Here is a 21,293-nt window from a genome sequence, read left to right on the forward strand (position 1 = left end):
GGCACAGCGGGAGCACTGCTGGGCAGTCCCTCCTCCCATCTTCACAGCACGGCCCCTAACACTGATCCTGAGAGGACACACACATCCTGGGCTCCCTCATCCAACTCTGAACTTGACTGTGCTCCCAGCAACTTCCCTTTACGGTTCCAAGGGGCGCTGCCTGCCAGAGAAGCAGCACAGGGCGCATCTCAGCTCTCGGTGGGACCAGGACCTGCCCCTGGAGGTGGCCTGCAGGTCCCTGGGCACCCGCATCCCAGAGAGGGAGCCTCGTGTGCCCTAGGCCCCTCCTGGGCAAAGAGTACCCGAGGTGCCTGGGTCTGAGCTCCTGCTGCCCACTCTGGGCTCTCTGGGGCCTCCCAAATGGACTGGTTCCCAGTACGGTCAGGACCTTGGTCATTAGTAAAAAGGTGCCTTTCCTTATCTGGTTATTAAAAGGAGACCTGACACGCGGAACACAGCGGATCATGGACATGAGCAGAGCTGGCTCCTCGGTTATGCACAGAACCACTTACATCTGGCAGAGAGGTTGTAGCCCCCGAGAGGCGTGGGGTGGCCCTCCACAGCGTCGAAGCCTGATGACACCAGCACCACGTCCGGGGCAAACTCGCTGGCGATCGGCATGACCACCGTTCTGCAAAGGACAGAAGGCGTTACTGGGTCAGCTGAGAGGAGGACGGGACAGTCACAAAACCCCAACCTTCCCTCTGACACTGATAATGCCTGCCCCGCACCCCCTCGGCTACTGGCGGGCTGAGGGCTCCACACAGCAGGCTGGAATCTGGCGACCACGCTTAATTAGAAGGGAATCAACCCACGTGTGATCCAGGCTCATTTCACATCTTCACAGTGAAAGCCAGCAAGCCCCACTACACTTGCTTAGTGAGAGTGAGAGCATCGCTGTTCCTTGGTATGCTGTTTTCTGCATATTTCTGTAACCCCCACAGCACAAGCTGCATTAACCTGGGGGAGTGAAGCCAGCTCCCTGTCCCACTAACACCCCTCCCTGGCCCCACGCCCACCCTCCCTGGCCCTGCCTCGTCCTCTCTGTCCTGGTCCTCCCAGGCCAGGTCCCCCCGCCCATCCTCTCTTCTGAGACTGGGTCAGCTCCACTCGCCCCATCAGGCTGCCCTTGCTGCAACAAGGCACTTTCCACGGCTCCCACTGAAGACACGTCCAGTCGCCCACTGCCCCTAATGCTGTGACTGCGTGCAGCTGAGAGGGCCGAGAGCCCTTGCCAGCCCTGCTGGGGGAGCCCACGTGTTCCTTGCTCACCCTAGAACACCAACACACACAGGTGTAAGGGAATTACAACACAATTAAGACACTTAAGAATCTTTAAAGGGAAAACTGATGACAAATGTAAGAGAATTCACTGGAAAAGACAGAACCACTGAGAAATGCTTTAAATTATATTAGGGAAATAAGGAAAATATTCTATTTGGAAAGGGGAAAAAGCACTCCTTAACACAAAAGAACTTATCAGTCTATAGTCTAATGATCTTATCAGCATGTGCTATGAATCCACACGTGTGCGATGAATCCACGCCTGTGCTATGAATCCATGCGTGTGCAATGAATCCATGCGTGTGCTATGAATCCATGCGTGTGCTATGAATCCACGTGTGTGCTATGAATCCATGCGTGTGCTATGAATCCACGTGTGTGCTATGAATCCACGTGTGTGCTATGAATCCATGCGTGTGCTATGAATCCATGCGTGTGCTCTCCATGAGTGGGGAAGTTCAGCAGTTTCGTGTCTCATTTAGGCTGCTGCCTTCGATTCTGAGTTAATCACCACCACTGACTTTCAAAGTCTCCTTCACTCCCTCTGTGGGTGAGGGGAGCAGAATCATGGCCTCCCTTTCCTGGGGAACAGCAAGGACCTCATGAGAAAGGTGGTCTGGTGTCTTCCTGCAATGATGGCCCAGGTGCAAGGAGCCTGTGCAGGTGAGGACAGCGGAACAGAAGTGGAGCCTTAAAAAGGGGACTTCAAAAAGTTCGTGGAAAAATTGAATTAAAAGATAAAAAATATAAACTTTATTTCTCAAGCTCCATCAAGTCCAAGACACTTTGGCAATGGTGACTGCAGCCATTTAGTCCCTCCCAAAAGGACTGAGTGTCCTGGGAATCTGGGAATCTAACCATGTCAATGCAGTCTTTTTTTTTTTTTTTTTAACATTAAATGAAGAAAAATGTGCCCTTTACAGGTTTTTCTAAGATTAGGAAACAAGAAGAAGCCAGAAGAAGCCAACTCAGGACTGGAAGGTGGATGCCTAATGGTTTCTCTTCAAAGCTCTTGCAAAGGTTTCCTAGTTTAATGAGGAGTGAGCGGAAGCATTGTTGTGGAGAAGGACTCTTGGTGGCGGGGGAGGGACGGGTGCTGGGCACGGTGGCTCACGCCGGTAATCCCAGCACTTTGGGAGGCTGAGGTGGGCGGATCACCTGAGGTCAGGAATTTGAGACCAGCCTGGCCAACATGGTGAAACCCCAACTCCACAAAAATACAAAAATTAGCTGGGCGTGGTGGCACGTACCTATAATCCCAGCTACTCAGGAGGCTGAGGCGAGAGAATCGCTTGAACCCAGAAGGCAGAGGTTGCAGTGAGTCAAGATCATGCCATTGCACTCCAGCCTGGCTGATAAGAGCAAAACTCCACTTCAGAAAAAAAAAAAAAAAAGACTCTCGGGGGAAGCTCTCCCAGTGATTTTCTGTGAAAGTGCTGAGGAACGTTCTCAAAACACTCTCCCAATAAGCAGATGTTATCTATCATTCTTTGGTCCTCCAGAATAGGCAACATGCCTTGGGCATTCCCCAAACCTGCTGTCGTGACCTTTACTCCTGCTTGACCAGCCTGCTTCTGCTGTGACTGGGCCACATCTGGCTTTCAGTAGCTGGTGCTGTGGTTGTGCCTTGTCTTCAGGATGGTCCTGGGAAAGCCATACTCCATCTCCTGTTACGACTCTCAGGACCCTCAGTCCACCTGTTGAACATTTCCACCAAAAGCTCTGCTCCTGTCGGCAGCTGATCTGGACGTGGTGGTTTTGGTGCCCACTGAGTGGAAAGGCTGCTCAACTTTAATTTTCCAGGCGGAGTTGTGTAAGCTGAGCCGGTTGAGATGCCCATGGTGTCAACTGTTGCTTCTGCTGTTAATTGTGGGTCCTCTACAATTAGGGCACGAACCGGATGAATTTTTTCCTCACAAATTGATGTGGATGGTCTGCAGCTGTGGGCTTCATCTTCAACACCGTTGCACATTCCTTCTTAAAATGAGTCCTCCATTTGTAAACTGCTGATTTCTTTGGGGCATTGTCTCCATAAACTTTTCATGAAGTATCAATGATTTCACCACTCTCCACCCAAGCTTCACTGTAAACCTGCTGTTTGTTCTGGCTTCAATTTTAGCAGAATTCATGTTGCTCTGAGAAGGGCTCTTTTCAAACGGATGTTTTATCCTTAGTGCCTCAAACTAGATCCTGTCCAGATATAATATGTTAGTGCAAATTTATTTTGGTGCAGAAACATTTTGAAACCCATGCAGCACAGGTTTTTTCAAAATATGCATTTTCTATGAACTTTTAAAAGTCTCCTGGTATTTCCACCATGAAGTCTAGTTTGCACGATTCCCACTTGTGCTGTGAGCTCTGGGGGACCCCCCAACAAGCCCTTGCGGGAGAAGGTCCATGTTTTAGGGTTTTACCACCGCCTACTTCCTGGAGCTGCTCAGCCTAGCCTGTCCCGCACCGAAGCACACTTCTGTGTCCCTACGGCCTCCCCAGCACACGCGTGTGGGCCAAGTGCATCACCCGATGGGCGCCTCCCTTCATATGGATTTTCAGAGGCCCCTCCCTGGGGGCAGCCAAAAATGCACTCACCGGGCCCAGTGTCCCTTCCCACCACCAAGGACCTTCCAGAAACATCACGGCAGATGGCAGCAGGGCTGGCCCTAAAACTTTTTCATTCAGCTTTTATTACAAAATGAAATTCCCCACCGATGTCAGTGAAAGTATCAACTTTGACCAGAAGAAACAAAAATGCTGAAAATTCAATGTGACCCCTTTTCGGGGATGACCGCAGATCCGAATCTTACTGAAAAGTTCCTCTGATCTCTGGTGGTGGAGGCGACACAACCCCCAAGAGCTTAAATACCAGGTGAAGATCCCGCGGGCTGCTCTCTAGAGGGCCAGCGGTCATGAGTCCCGTCAGGATGCTGAGGCAGCGGGAGGGCCCATCTTAATGCCGGAAGCACGCGGTGCCTGATCCCGGTGCCCCGCGTCCCACGAGCGAGATCAGATGGGAGAAGGGCGATGTGCAGGACTGTGTGGCTTCAGTCTGCTCAAGTCAGTGCTGACAAACTCTGCCCTCCAAACATGCGTCAACTCCACACCTAGGCACTTCGCCCGCTAAGAAACTCACTTCTGGAACTCAGATGGGAGTCACAGGAGACCCTGGGTGGCTTCTGAGCAGTCTGCTTCTGTTCTTTCTTCTGAAGAGAGCCAGTCCACACAATTTCCCCTAGAACTGCCTCTGCAGCAGCTGTAGAAAGTGCTTTCCAAGGACACAGGAACTGTGCCCCGAGGGCCATCATTAGGGGCCGAAGAAACAACGTGAATCTAGACCAAGGCAGCGAGCTTCCTGCCACGGGTCTGATAGGAGGCACCTGAGCCTAGTCTGTGGGCCACACAGTCTCTGTCAGGACCACGTGACGCTGCCCTTGTGGTGTCCAAGATACGACAGACATTGTGTCGGCGTGTGAGTGTCACCGTGTTCTGGTAACACTGTGCCAAGAGCACAGGCGGCAGGACTTGGCCCACCAGCTGGAGTTGCCCAAACCTCTGCTCTGGTCCTGTCCGTACAGCTTCTGTAACATCCTTCAGTGCGTGATTCTGGTCCCAGAGTGAGAGGCTTCTTCTCACCTATGGGACCCCACCGCAAAGCACGGCGATTTTGCAAACACGGTGTACAACACAGGAAACACCACGCTGGCCTCAGAGCCATGCACGGAGTTGGTGTCGGCACTCCTGCCGCAGGGCTGGGAGGGGAGAAATCAGTCTAGTCCGTGGTGGGATGGAGAGGATGCCTTGGAATCCAGGAGTCCTTTGACTCTTGCTGGACCCAGGGCCCTGCCCTGGACACTGGAAGGCACCAGCCCCACAGTCCTTTCTGACTGACATTCTGAGGCTTCCTCCATGGCTCTGACCAACCTGACTAACGGGCAGCAGGACTGAGGGGGCCGCCCTCTGCTTTCAACTGTCCACATCATCCCAAGGAGACTCGCTTCTAATTATTTTAATAACGTTCTTGTCATAAAACCTTTTTCTTTGGACAGAAAAACACATTTCCCGCCATGTTTCTGGTGTGGATTTTGAAGCCGAGACTTTTTTTTCAATGAGAACCACAGGCTTTTTGTGTGGACGCCGTGTCCTGCGCGAGGCACTCTGACTGCTACTTTGCAGCGAGTGCATGTGGAGGCTTTACTTCCCCCCGCTCTGAAGTGCTGCTGAGCTATTTTACATCTAATCCCCCTCCAAAAGGAAGTGCTGTGAAAACCGCCGTTAAATGAAGTTCATACCAAGACAGTCTCTGGTGTCTAGGCTTGGGGTGTGGCGTTGCCTCAGAGCCAATCAAAACAAAATGTGAAAGATGAGCCCAGGCTCGCGGGCCCTGGCACGTTGGCCATGCGTGAGGCTGCGTGGGGCACAGTCGGATGCACGTGCCCACACACTCATTTTCATTTTACTGGGCTTAACACCCTCTAGGTTGTGATCCCAAATACCTGCTAGACATAAGAAGGTCAGAACGTGAGGTGCATGAGTGCGCCTTCAGCACCCGTTTGTGGTACGACTAAGAAACGTCCCTTCTCCTCCATGGGACATGACTTCTTTGCCTGTAAAAAGGAAGCTGAGCATGGCACTCCCTGTGTCTTCAGGGCTGTGCTTACCCTCCACGATCCTCCTACAAGAGGAAGCTGAAGGAATGTCCCTGTTTAATAGATGCTGCAAAAAATGGGAAACTGGACTCACATTTTATTCCCAGAATTAAACTTTTAATAAAGAACTCAGTCTCGTTCAGGCGCGGTGGCTCATGCCTGTAATCCCACCACTTTGGGAGGCCGAGGCAGGCGGATCACGAGGGCAGGAGATCCAGACCATCCTGGCTAACACGGTGAAACCCCGTCTCTACTAAAAAATACAAAAAGTTAGCCGGGCGTGGTGGCGGGCACCTGTAGTCCCAGCTACTCGGGAGGCTGAGGCAGGAGAATGGCGTGAACCCGGGCGGCAGAGCTTGCAGTTGAGCCGAGATCGCGCCACTGCACTCCAGCCTGGGCGACAGAACGAGACTCCGTCTCAAAAAACAAAAACAAAAACAAAAAAAAGAACTCAGTCTCTAAAAAAATAAGATTGGGATGTTTGCCATGGGCCTCTCAAGCCATCACTTTGAGGAGAGTATTTCCATGAGGTCACTTTTGGCCTTTCTTGGGGCAACTTGAGGGCAGAGAGGGGGTGGACTCGCAGTTTCCCAAGGCAGCAGGCCCACTGATCGTCCACGTCCACTGATTGTCCACTGATCGCCGGCTCAAGAGGCAGGAGAAATGGGTGGAAAGGGGCTCTTTAGAGAAGGTGCACAAATGCCTGTAAGGTGCACCCCCGGGGCCGGCAAGCCCAGGGAAGCCAGGACTATGGTGCCCAGAAGGTGCCTGTGCCTGTGAGGCGTGTACAGAGGGAAGCATGGTGCTAAGGGGAGAGAGCGGCTTCTCCTTGTGGTGGCCTTCTGCATTTAGGGAGGTCCCGTGTGAAGCCGCGGGGCGCTACACATCCCCTTCCCGTGGCCTCAATGTGGCTTCTCTGGCGCCTTCGCTACCGACAGCACTGTACCCTTCACTCGGTCATCAGCCTACCTGCACCTGCAGCCTGAAGAGGACATCTCCCCTCGGCTTCCCAGGGGGATAGAGCTGGGTTGGGACAGCAGGCGGGGTGCCGGCCACTCTCCTCGGCTTCCCAGGGGGACAGAGCTAGGCCGGGATAGCAGGCGGGTGCCGGCCACTCTCCTCGGCTTCCCAGGGCAACAGAGCTGGACTGGGACAGCAGGCAGGGTGCCGGCCACTCTGCTTCCTCGAAGGGCCATCGCTTGTGCAGCCTCCTACCTGTGCTCTGCACAAGGGGCTGTGTCATGGGGCACGTCTAGCTCTAAACCACCGCATACCATCAAATCATGGCCTGTACATACCATCCTCAAAAGCCACAACTGCATCTAAATGCAATAATTCACTTAACAGCTGGGTTTCAACATCTGGAAAGAAATGACCTTCCAGTTCACTCCCCTACTAGGACCCTAAACAAAACTCACCACACCCTCCGTCAACACAAGCCTCAGAGCAAACCAAGCTTATGGGGCCAACAGGCAGCAGTCCTGTGGCCACCCACAGCCGGCAAGCCTCTGGGGACTCCGTGGGAACTGGGCTCAGGGCTGGCACGCCATGCTTGTGTCTCTGGCTGCTGTTCTGCCCCAATAAATGCCCTGGGGCATCGTGCACACAAACTGGCCCCTCACTGGCTCTCCCTACTAAGGGGCCTCCAGGTGGGGATGCTCCCAACCACCCACTTGGTTGGACACTTTCTCACTTTTTCCTGAAAATCGAATGAAGCAAAAGCATCCCCACTGAACCCTCATCCGCCCCCACCCGAACCTTTTCCCGCTGGGTCTCTGCCCAGCACCCCTCAGCCTCCTCCAAGCCAGTACCTCGAGCCCTTGCCAAGTGCCCTCTCCCTCAAAATCAGCTCCTACTCCCCTCGATCCTAACTCACTTCAACCTCTTTGAGATGGCCCCACCTCTCCAGCCTGTGGCCCTGTCCCGATCTCTGCCGCTGTTTTCTGGGCTTGTCCACTGGCCCCCAGATCCTACCCTGGAATGCTCTTTGCCAGGTCCAAGTCTGTCACCTAAGCTGCCACCAGACGGGCCTGTCCAACATGCAGAGCTGGTCGTGATGCTTCATTCCACAGTCAGAGGCCCCGACAGAGCCCCTGCCATCAGGACCGAGGTCTGGCTCCGTGGATGCAGCCCAGGCGAGCGGGTTTGCGCCATCGTGCTCTGTTCCCTCGGGAAGGCCCTTCTCCCATAATGTCCCGTGCCAGGCTCGTTCCTCCAGGACTCAGCTGGGGGCTTGCCTCCTCCAGAAACTTCCTTGGCCCCCCAGGTGGGCAGGTCCCCTGAGGTCTTACCGGGCCTGCCTAGAGCTTGTCCTCCCAGTCCCCCGCTATCCTCCAGGGAAGGCACTGTGCTGACTCCACTGTTCGCATCTCACAGGGCCGGCCTCGCAGGCGCAGTGAAGGCTGGTGCAGGACGAGCTCTCTCAGCTCTGAGGCTGCAGCTTGTATGCTTTTGCCTCTTTTTGCTTCTCAGATAAATTTCTACATAGGAAAATACTTGGATGCACTTAAAGAGACATAATTGCTTTTAGAAAAGAAGGTGGCATGGTCTGTATGAAACCTCTTCATAACCTTGACTTCCTCAGGCAAGGAACCCAGGGACCAGCATGTTGAGTGCAGCGGGTGCCACTCGGCAATGGTGAAAACAGCAGACATTAGATGCCGGGACTCCTAAAACACACCTGTCTATAAAACGCAGCAACAGCAGCAACACAGCTTATGGAAGGAACAAACATTCAAGAGTCTCAGCCTTCTCGTCTCAGTTGAAAGGTTGGGGAAAGTGAAATGGCTTTGCCCAGTTGCTCAATTTCAAGGCTAATGCCAATTCGTGAAGCTATTACAGTTATTGCTTGAGAAGATCCAGTTTCAGAGACATCTTTGATAAACTTCGTAATATCACAGTGGAATCTAAGCTACCAACCACGGGCATCTGGATGTGGTGCTCATCCCTGACGGAAGAGTCCCCGCGTCCCCGCGCACAGGTGAGGGACGGGTTACGGAGCACCATCTTCATCGTCATCATCATCTCCCTATGAGCCCCTGCCCCCAGCGGCTCAGACTTTACTCAGCAACTTCAAAGCCACGTCTGGCACTGGGACTGGTTTGAATTAAGGTTCCCTTTCCCCTACGAGTCTCTGGGCCTGAGGAGAAAGTGCCGGCTGCTTCTGGATTTCATTAGGGGCAATTTTCTTATCTTTTCTTCGTCTTACACTTGATCCCCTGAAAATGCAACGTGGCAGGCAACGGGTCTGAATGACAAGGTGCTGCCTGGAAGGCATGCACTGTCCCTGGGGGCCCCAGTGGGAGCGAGGAGCAGAAGAAAGGGAAAACCAATCTCTGACCCTTCTTCCCCATCGTCGGATGCCCAGGGAACCATAAATTGTGAACTTCAAAGTGCTATTTTACATTAAAATCAATAAAAAAAAAACCCTGAAACAATTTTCCTTTTCAAAGACGCTATTTAAGCTTTAAAAAGTTCACTTGATAAGGTATTATCACGGACGCACTTGGCAGGAGATTAAAGCACATGCCAAGAGCAACTCAGAAAGGTACGTTCATCGTAAAGGCTGGCTGGGCCGGCCGGGGCCTGCGGAGGGGGAGTGACCCTGATGGCAGATGCCCATCGCTGCTTTGGGCCTGGGCTTGCCCACCAGCAGGGATGCCACGGGGTGAGGGTTTCACCCCAGGACCCAAGAGCTGAAGGCACCACTGAGAAACGCCCATGGGGTGAGGGTGGCTCCATGAAAACCTGGCCTGGGACCACTGACCTGAAAGAGGGCACCACTCCTTTCTCTCCGCCTACCAGGAAAGCCCTGCCTTCTCTCTCTGCACAGGAATTTGGCCACAGCGGGCCCTGGGTTCCCCGGTGGCACCAGTGTTCACTCAGGCAGGAAGTCGACCAGGCAGCATCTACACCTCTCATGGTGGCCAGAGACTTTACTTTCAGAGAAGCCTCCAAGGGGGGCCAGTTCTCTGGGGCGACAACCAAGTGAGGGGCAACGGGAGCGCATTCCATGAGCGGACGGTGACACGCCCATGCCAGAGGTCCGATTTCATATGAACTCATTTTCGGATGAAAATGATACGCATTGGGGGAAGTCCTTCTCTCTTAATTTAGGCAAGGCAACTGTCAACATTACATTAAATCTGATCAAGAGTAAGAAGAAACATCAAAATCAAACCGATGAGATCAGGGGAAGAGTGGTTCAGGTACAGATCAGAGCAGGTCCACTGAGGAGCTGATGAACTCCCACCTACACAGCCCGGCCTCACTGCTGGAGCAGCCAAGCAGCCTGGGCTCCGTCAGACAGGGTCTGTTCCTTCTGGGAACCACTGAGTGCCTGGGGAGGGGGGCCCCACGTGTCCTCGGCCAGGCCTTTATGTCACCAGATCTCAACAACCTTTCCAAGGAAGGCAATGGACCCCACTTACAGAGGAGTGAGCAGACACTGAGAGGGGTCTCGTGACTTATTCACCGTCCCCAGAAAGCATGTGGTAGAGTCCACACAAGACGTTTACAGATGTGTCCTTGTGCAGGGCCTCACCTGCCAGAGATGTGCATACTCAGGTGCACACAAAGACATGTGCATGCAAAGATACACAAGCACACGTGTGTGTACTCATGCACATGCACACAGAGATATACACACACAGACATGTGCATGCAAAGACACACAGGCACACGTGTGTATACTCATACCCAGATGTGCACACAGATATACACACACAGATACATGCATGCAAAGACACACAAGCACATGGGTGTGTCCTCAGAGATATGCACACACACATGCATACTGCATGCACACAGACATGCATCCACACCCACACAGACGTGTGTAATGCACATAGGCGTGGACACACACCTGCAGACATGCACGTGGCTGTAGACACCTGCACAAGCGCCGAGAAACAGGCACACAGATGAACACCAACCCACAGAGACACACACACACACACACAGGCATGTGGACACGCACATATGAAGACGTGCACTCACATCCATACACAGACACACGCACACACGTCACAAAGACATGTCTGCACACATGTGTTTTATATGTATGTAAATCAGGACAAGACCATGGAGTTAGAGAAAGAGAAAACCGGTGAAAACTATACGGGGCTTTGATACCATATTGACAGTGTTTTCTAACAGAGACACGATCTGTCAGGCTCAGCCACGCTAATAAAACCCTTCTCCCCATGTGGCTCTGGGAACCGATGTGGGCTGTGGGCTGCTCCCCTGGAGCCCCATCACTCCACCACTGCAGTGAAGCCGCCATTTTAAAATGATGACAAGAAAACCTGCGCTGCTCAGCAGCCCATTTTGGGTCACAGGAATGACTCCAATCTGGCCTAGATCAAAGGAGAAGGAACCACTTGATGACAAAAGCAAACACTGCATCTCTAAACAGCGCCCTGCAGCTAAATTCTGAAGGGTCAGAGTCACACGAAGGAAATGGGAGGAAGGGTGACAATTGCCTCTTGATTTTTAGGAATAAATAAAGAAGAAATACTTATTTCCATTGGACATCGCATCGCAGGAGGTTTGCGGAAGAATTAGGAGATCATGAGACCCTGCAGATCTTTGCCTTCGTTTCTCATGAACAAAACACTCTGCACAAAAGCCCCTGCCTCTGTCTCCATCACTCTCTCACCATCGGGACCCAGAGTGAGCTCCTGGTTTTATTTCATGCACAAATGGGAGCACTGAGAGCCAATGGTAAGAAGATAGCCTCCAAGATTCCACGCTTGGCACCGAGGAATGAACTGAGACAGCTCCTAAGGCCCCCGCAGCCCCGTTCAGTCACAGACCAGTTTCAGACACACTCATTTCCAACAAGTGCTTCCTGGAATGTGTGCATAGAGGAAAAGCTGCTACTTCAGGTGTCATGTGAAGCTGGGAGGCTCACCTGAAGGCCGCCAAGTACTCAGCATCTCCCATGGGGGGGTCCAGGCCGCCGGTGAAAGCCATGTTGACGTTGAAACCCACGCCGGGCCCTGTGCCCACCTGTGTCCAGAAGGAGAGAAACACAAATCATAGGCCCCGAGTGGGACCTGTCTGACAGGAACGCCTGATGCAGGTGGCACCGGGATGGGCTCGGCCTTGGTGGGCCCCTGGGGAGAGCCCATGTGTCCTGATCTCCTGGTGCATATTCATTAAGACGTGCACGAAGGGGTCCCACTGACATGGGCGCACTGACATCAGCAAGGGGGCCCTTTTCCTGGCTGCTGCAGGCTCTCGCCGACCCTGCCCTTGGCACACCAAGGCCCTGCACTGACATTTCTGTGGACCTGCCGCCCTGTGTTGCGTGCCGTGTGTTACATCAGGGAATCAGACCTGGGTCTCTCTGGGCAGAAAGTGTCTCCGATAAGCCTGTCATTTTCTACTTCCTCCAAAAAAGTAAGATCCAGAGAGAGACGGAGCGTCTTCCCTGGATGAAAGCCCTGCTGTTGGGGCCCCTGTTCAGAGTGGGCAGGCTCTGAATGGGGACGTGGGGCGTTGTCAAGGAGCCGCAGGGCCTGCCGTTCCTGGGGCCGCCATACAGCCCCACGCCGGGCAAAGGACAGTGGACAGAGCCCCTTGCTGGAGGATGCCCTGTGGAAGACAGGGGCCTGGGCCGTACCCGGAGGAAAACGGGCACCGCACACCTCCTTCTTCACAAACACCTCAGTCTGCCTGGATGGGAACCAGAAACGATATCCAGCCTCTCATTTGTACTTCAGACAAAACACAGGCCACCTGTGCACAGGCGACATGATGCAGGCTGACGTCTGACTGAAGTTACTGTCTGGGCTTAAGTGAGCACGAAGGCCTCACTCGCTGCTGCCGGGCAGCTGTGGATCGCCTGCCCCGTGCCCCCACAGCGGCTCCCCGCAGCCCCCTTCCCCCCAGAGGCCCTTACACACCCCACCTACCTCGTCAGGAGCCCCGCTGCCTGGGAAGAAGTTCCCATCGTCGTAGCGGTGGAGGGACATGTACAGGACGCTGGGGTCGCTGTAGAAAGCCTGCTGCGTCCCGTTTCCATGGTGCACGTCCTTAAAGAGCAGGGACAACCACCTCAGGGCTGAGGCAGGTGTTGGAGGGTGGCCTCCCCTCAGGGCTGTCCCCAACCCCAGCTGTGCTTAGTGACAATGGCTCCTGCTCGGGAATGACACTACCCTCCAGCTGCGCCTGTACCCGGCAGGCGCAATTCTGGGGCTGTGTGGGTCAGGGCTACGTGGGCAGGGTCGCAGGGGTTCTAAGGGCCAACGTTCGTGTGTGCAGCGCTGTTTCCCTCGCCCTTAGCGCCATGGCACAATCCTGACTCCAGCAGCGGACTGGGTTGGAGTTCAGCCAGGCCTAGAGGCCACCATTTCCCAAACGAAGCCATCTGATCAATTTCCTATACCTGCCATGTCTTTGACAAGTGAGTCACTTCCTCAGCCTCTGTCGGGAAGGAGGTCACTGGCTGTGGCCTGCCCGCTTGCAGGCACATGGCGGTGCTAATCCCATGCTAGGCAGGGGGTTCGGCAGGAGACAAGTCCCAGATGTCCGTGAGTGACAGGCAAACACGGTACGGGGTCCCGGCCCCTGTGCCCAAATGGCAAGCACCGTTTCTTAATCACAAAACCCACAGGTCAAATGCACCAGAGAGCAACATGACAGGCAGCCTGGGGCTTTACTGACCATGGCTGTTCTGCCCGGGCCACAGGACAGGTGGTCACCAGGATGGGCGGGTGAGGGGTGGCCCTGCTGAGAACAGCTGTGTGCCTGAGAAGACAGCACGCAGCCCTGATGTTCCCAGCACGAGAACTTGCTGCTCCGTTATCTGTGCTCATCACAGAAAAGGTGGAAGGGCAGCTACAGGTGAGGAGCGATGGACAAGAACCTTCCATCCCACAGAGTAGGTAATCGCTGTGAAGACGCACATGGAGGCTTTTCCGAAGCGTGGCTTCACACTGAGATGACCCTGTCTGCGTGGCGTGTACATGGGCAATATCACAGCTCAGCGCGCAGGGAGCATGCCACACGGGGTCTACGTGTCCTAGCGCTTCACTCTGTTGGGGATGGGTCCCCAGTCTTTAGCCGTCAGCGGCCTCACACTGCTGTCTTCCCAGGCACTCCTACCTTCTCCTTAGCAGGAGCTGAGGGAGGGCTCCCGGCTCGCAGGTCTTGGGTGTGGGGGACCCGCTGCTCTGCCGCATCCCCTGACCTGCCTCTCCGAAAAGCACGGCCACCTGGGGGCTGCCTGGCCGTCCTGGCTGTGCCACGTTGTTTCTTTACCCAAACTCAGGAGGACTTCTCCAATTCAAATCATAACCCTACCTGACAGGGCCTGCTTTTTTCCCTTAAAAATTAGGAAATAAATCATAAATACCAAAGAGAACACTAAATATGTATATATCTGGCTTTAAAAAGAGTAATAAGATGAACATCTTGAATATTAATTTCCGGTACAGGAATGAGTATACCTATTCGTGGAATTCAGATTCGGACATCATATAGCATTATTTAAAAAGAGATGACTCTTTTGGGGGCAGTGGCACCCCCCATCCCAGCAGGACTAGGTGCCCACACAGCAGCAGGAAGGCACGGGTTTCACTGGGGTGACTGAGAAGCAGAGTGCCACCTTCGGCCAGGGTGAGGGTCCTCCCAGGCTCCCAGGCCACACGCACAAAGTCGATGTGGACACAGCCTCCTCCCCAACGCCTGCCTTCCAAGAAGATCTCGCCGAGGGTGGCCCTGGCCGCGGCCCCCACCCACACGCACATTTCTAGACATGCCAGGACCCCATTCGCCAGGGTCGGCTGACGGAAGCTGTACAATGACTTGTAGCAGGTTTGGGGCTTTACTTCTCCGCATCTTTGAGACCGTTTCCAGAAACCTAAGCTTCCCACATCCAAGAGCCCAGCTCCTCTGTCCACATGCTGCTGTCCGCTCGGGGACGGCCCAGGAGCAACCCGAGCTGCGCTGGCGGAGGCGGCTCTGCTTACCCAGTCCACGATGAGGATCTTGCTCACGCTCAACCTCTGCTGCAGAAGCTTGGCTGCCACGGCCACGGAATTGAAGTAGCAAAAGCCCCTGCGGGAGAGAACTGACGCTGGAGGCGAAGCGCAGGTGGGCAGTGGCCAGTTTCTCCACAGCCCGCCAGAGAGCCACTCGGGGTCCACGCAGACCTAAGAGGTCTCCGTGAGTGCACAGCTCCTGAATATGCCTACGCCGCAGGGAACCCTCAGTGATGCCGGAGAATCGGCTAACAGAGAGACACGTACACACCCCACACGCAGACACACTCACATGCGCGTGTACACACACACACACACACACACACACACACACAGCTCCCAAACAAGCCACTGGGGAATCTCAGCTGATGCCATAGGGTCGGCTAACTGACATGGACATGCATACACTTGACACGGACACACACCCCACAGACAGAGACACACACACACACCCCACACAGACACATACACCACAGACACACACACACACCCCCCACAGACACACACACACCCCACACAGAGACACACACCCCACAGAGACACACACCCCACACAGAGACATACACCACAGAGACACACACACCCCCCACACAGACACACACCACACACAGAGACATACACCACAGAGACACATACACACCCCACACAGACACACACCCACAGACAGAGACACACACCCCACACACACACCCCACAGACAGAGACACACACACCCCACACACACACCCCACAGACAGAGACACACGCACCCCACACATACACATACACCACAGACACACACACACCCCACACAGACACCCCACAGAGACACACACACCCCACACAGACACATACACCACAGAGACACACACACACCCCACAGAGACACACCCCAGACAGAGACACACACACCCCACACACACACCCCACAGACAGACACACACATGCACCCCACAGACACACACACACCCCCCCACAGACACGCACACACACCCCCCACAGACACACACACACCCCCCACAGACACACACACACCCCGCACACAGACACACACCCCACAGAGACACACACCCCACACAGAGACATACACCACAGAGACACACACACCCCCCACACAGACACACACCACACACAGAGACATACACCACAGAGACACATACACACCCCACACAGACACACACCCCACAGACAGAGACACACACCCCACACACACACCCCACAGACAGAGACACACACACCCCACACACACACCCCACAGACAGAGACACACGCACCCCACACATACACATACACCACAGACACACACACACCCCACACAGACACCCCACAGAGACACACACACCCCACACAGACACATACACCACAGAGACACACACACACCCCACAGAGACACACCCCAGACAGAGACACACACACCCCACACACACACCCCACAGACAGACACACACATGCACCCCACACAGACACATACACCACAGAGACACACACACACCCCACAGAGACACACCCCACAGACAGAGACACACACACACCCCACACAGACACCCCACAGAGACACACACACCCCACACAGACACATACACCACAGAGACACACACACACGCCACACAGACACACACCCCACAGACAGAGACACACACACACCCCACACAGACACACACCAGAGACACACACAACCCACACAGACACACCACAGAGACACACACACACCAGAGACACACACACACACACCCCACAGACACACACACCCCACAGACACATACACCACACACACACCACACAGACACACAACCCAGAGACACACACATACACACCCCACACAGACACATACACCAGAGACACACACACCCCCCCAACACAGACACACACACACACCCCACACACATACACGAGACACACACACACCCCCACACAGACACCCCAGAGACACACACACACCCCCCACACACCCCACAGACACACACACCACAGACACACCCCACAGACACACACACACACCCCCCACACAGACACACACACCACACACAGAGACACACACACACCCCACACAGACACACCACAGAGACACACACATACCCCACACAGACACACACTCCAGAGACACACACAGACACACCACAGACACAGACACACCCCAGAGAGACACACAAACACCCCACACAGACACACACACCACAGAGACACACACCCCACAGACACCCCCCACAGAGACACACACACACCCCACACAGACACACACCCCACAGAGACACACATACACCCCACACACACACACTATAGACAGAGACACACACACACCCCACACAGACACACACACCACAGAGACACACACCCCCCCACACAGACACACACACCACAGACACACACCCCACACAGACACACCCCAGAGAGACATACACACACCCCAGACACACACCCCCCACACACACCCCCACAGACACACACCAGAGACACACACACACCCCACAGAGACACACACCCCAACACAGATACACACACCACACACCACAGACACACCCCACAGAGACACACACACACCCCACACAGACACACCACAGACAGAGACACACACACACCCCACACAGACACCCCCCCCACAGATAACAGACACACACATACACTATGCAACGCGCCCTACACACGTACATGCCCCACATAGATATGCCCATACACACACTCCCCACATAGACACACATGCAGAGATACACATGAACACCCCATAAACACACACATACACAAACCACAGACACATACAAGCACACACACACATATACACATAATCATGTACCTATCACACACATCCACAGTTCCATACTGAGACACACAGACACACCCAGACACACACACACTCTCCTGCTTGGAGGTCCCCCACGCTCCTCTGGTAGGGAACCCTATTTCGCATGTCACCAGCATTTCCCTCATCTTCGCCTGGAACCCTTCCTCTCAGGAGCTGCTGCCACGGCCCAGGAGACATGGCAGCGGTTCATCTCAGTTGCTTACTGCTGACCTTTCTATATTCCAATACATAAATTACCTTTAATTTTACAGAGTCTTACTCAAGAGACCAAGAAAACAAGCTATGAAAATGATTCAAATAACAATGAAAACCTTCTCAGTCTCAATTTCCCTTTGTCTGAATGGCCACAGAAACAGAGAAACACTAGTTGTTTTGTTTTCAGAATCCGGGCTGGCATGGGGAAGCCCACATGTCCCGGAACCTCCTAGACGCTGAGCTCCTGCAGCGGCTCACGGGGAGCACAGCAAAGAGCTGCAACCAAACATAATTCGTTTGTCTCCTCTGAGGTTTATTATTTGGAATATCCAACAACTCAGGTTCAAATTAGAAAAGAAACTTCAGAGAAATGAAACAAACAGGAAGCCTGGTGCCCAAGTGGCTGTTCTGGGATGTGGAGCAACCACGTGGTTTTCAGGTAAAGCCACAAAGATTCCAACAAGAACGCTCCCTGGCGGTTACAATCTCCTCTCTGTACATGAAGGAGATTCTGCTCTAACACGTGGATCTGACTATCTCTCACGCACAATCTCCTCCCTGTACATGAAGGAGATTCTGCTCTAACATGCGGATCTATCTCTCACGTACAATCTCCTCCCTGTACATGAAGGAGATTCTGCTCTAACACGCGGATCTGACTATCTCTCACGCACAATCTCCTCCCTGTACATGAAGGAGATTCTGCTCTAACACGCGGATCTATCTCTCACGTACAATCTCCTCCCTGTACATGAAGGAGATTCTGCTCTAACACGCGGATCTGACTATCTCTCATGTCCTGCTGGCCCCTCCATGGATGCCCGACTTCCCAGGGGTGGCAGGGAGGCCCTTTCCCGGGCCCCTGTGGTTCCCTCTCACTCTGACTGCTTCCTGGCCACACCCTGACAATGAACTTGTATCTGCACTTGTTCTTGCGCTGCCCATCTGACAAACTGCTGCTCCAATTCTCCAAGGCAGAGCCCCATGCCACCTCCTCCTCACCGAAGCTGGGAAGATCAGGCACCCCTTCTCCATCTCCAGAGCATGGGGAGACGCTCTTTCTAGCACCGACCCTCCTCACTAGAGTGGCTACCGTCCCACAAGATAGCATGCTCTTTGACGGGATAGCTCATTCATTCACCACCCAGGCTGCAAGGCACTCCACAGACAGCTGCGGGTCTGCCCTGCCACTGGCTCTGGACGCACAGGGATGGATCCGGGAGGACCCACACCCCACAATCGCCACCCTGCCCAGATCCTCAGTTGTATGGACCGTCGGCAGTCTCTGAAAGACCCGAAACAGCATCTGGATAGCTGCCTGCATGGACGTGGCTCTGTGACTTGCTGCGTCAGTACCAGGCGGTCGGCAGGCAGCTAAAAGGCCATGCGCAAAATGACCTGAGTCCTCTAGACAACCAAGTGCTGCAGTGACTCACTTGAAGGTGAGTGGTGTTGCTTCTCCCAAGTGTTGACAACTACTCAACAACCAGAGGCTTCTCTGGACTAACCTCCACAGACCCTCTCTCCCATCCTTTCCTCTGATCTGTCTCCGTCATACCTGAGCAGTGATGCTTGCAGACCTCGGCATCTGCACTCGACACCCAGGAGCTGGAGCCAAGCCAGCATGCGGCACATCCTGGGTGGCCAGCAAACGGCAGCCCAGCTCCCCGAGGTCACTCAGGCACCCACCCAGCCCTAAGGGAGGGAAGGCAGGCCTGGGTTCCCCTGCCGTGTGGGGCTGCGGCGTGTACTCACATGGGCGTGCTCTCCTCCGCGTGATGTCCAGGGGGGCGGACCACAGCAAAGCCATTCTGCAGGTGACACCAGACAGCCGGGAAAGAGCGACAAAAGACACACTTTGTAGCCACGGGAAAATGGCTGCACACTCAACTTTCAGCAGAGTTGGGCTACACGGGAGGGCAGTTTCTTGCTGCACCCTGGCCGCAGTGATGGGGACAGGATGCAGGGCCAGTTGTGAGCCTTTCTGGGAGGCATGGGCCCTTCTCCTAAAGAGGTCTGGGGGCTACTAATGGTTCCCCCAAAACGCAGTCACTAGGATAATGGGTGGGTGCCCTGCCCCAGTCTCAGCACTGTCGGTAAGGTGCGGTGCCCTCGGCTCAGGGGTCGGGGTGATGTGGAAGGGATGTGCTCCCTCCCCATCAGCTCGGGACCAGGACCCGCTAGGTGGCCACTGGAGGAAGATGAAGCAGAAGGGGCCCCACTCAAGGACCTGGCCGCAGGGCAGAGACTTTGTGCCCCAGCTTGGCCTTCAGGTGACTGCCTCTGTCCTTAACCGCAGTTCAGCTCTCAGGATGGCGGGCAAGTGGGCAGCCCACCAAACAGCTCCTCTCACACTGGGCAGAAATGCTGTCTTCTGCCCCGTCACTTCCGCGTCAAAAATCCATCTGCAAACCACTCTGTAGCTGCTGCCATAAAAGTGGATTACAGTCCTTTCTTGGTCTCACCAGCAACAGGACACTGTGTGGTCAAGGTCTGAAATGGAGCTTCCAAAGTGCCGGCCAACCACGAGTGACCGTGCCGTGGGCGGGGTAAGCCGGACGCCGCAGGCACCAGGCTCAGGAAGGGGCGACGGCAGCCAGTGAGGTGGCGGCAAACTCTCAAGAGGCCCTGGCCTCCCTGCGTTTCTGCACTCAGTGCTTCTGAGTGAAGGCTGCAGACCCCTGTGGTCCCCACCCCTGATGAGGGTCTGTAGTCCACATAGTCCTGAGGCTCTATGTACTCTTTTCACTGCCCTGACACCTGCGCCGATGGTGCTGAAGCACCGGAGGGTAGACGGCGGGCAGGGAACAGCACGAGGGCGTGTGTGTGCGTGTGTGTGCGTGTGTGTGTGTGTGCGCGCGTGTGTGCAGCTTCTCTTAACAATGTGCTCGATGAAGCAGTATTCAGACATTTTATTAGATCTCCACCCTCAAACACACGTCCTTTTAACATCCCGAGTAAAGAGATGGGAAGGAAGCATGAGAAAATGTGAGCTTTCAGGTGAAAATTCTAAGTTTGGAACACACAGCTCTGCCCCTGTAAGCCTGCTGGCTCTCCCACTGCTTACAAGACTTCTGGTGAGATGGGGGCGATATTAATGGTTTCAAAAATTAATGACTTTGTTGATACTGTATGGGTCAGAATATGGAAGATCCATGTAACTCCGTGAAGCAAATTTCCAAATGACCAATGCACAGTGCTACCAATCACCCATGAACGAAGGATCGATTTGACCTCCAAGAAGGTGTAATGGTTCTGTTAAACAAAACGGAGGAGGAGGAGGCCACGATTTGAGTTCATATCCACGCTGCAGCTAATTTTCAAGACACTACCACCTGTTGAATTTTTGGTATACTGTCAAAGAATACTCACAATTAGAATACCTCTGAAAAGTCTATTAAAATC

The 21,293-nt window shown here is 54.1% G+C and overlaps 1 protein-coding gene across 4 annotated transcripts in view; it reads right to left on the reverse strand.

The window, feature by feature from the left end:
* HDAC4 (histone deacetylase 4) overlaps positions 1–21,293 on the reverse strand; it is a 354,090-nt gene that overhangs the window by 20,484 nt on the left and 312,313 nt on the right. For all 4 annotated transcript variants that reach the window (XM_030804317.1, XM_030804318.1, XM_030804316.1 and 1 more), the window contains 5 exons: positions 19,644–19,699; positions 14,906–14,993; positions 12,848–12,967; positions 11,842–11,939; positions 513–631 (listed from right to left, as the gene is read on the reverse strand). In XM_030804317.1, coding sequence (XP_030660177.1) covers positions 513–631; positions 11,842–11,939; positions 12,848–12,967; positions 14,906–14,993; positions 19,644–19,699 — 481 coding nt within the window. The remainder of the gene's footprint in view (positions 1–512; positions 632–11,841; positions 11,940–12,847; positions 12,968–14,905; positions 14,994–19,643; positions 19,700–21,293) is intronic.

Source organism: Nomascus leucogenys, chromosome 22a (genome assembly GCF_006542625.1).
Source record: "Nomascus leucogenys isolate Asia chromosome 22a, Asia_NLE_v1, whole genome shotgun sequence".
In the NCBI taxonomy this organism is placed as follows: Eukaryota; Metazoa; Chordata; class Mammalia; order Primates; family Hylobatidae; genus Nomascus; species Nomascus leucogenys.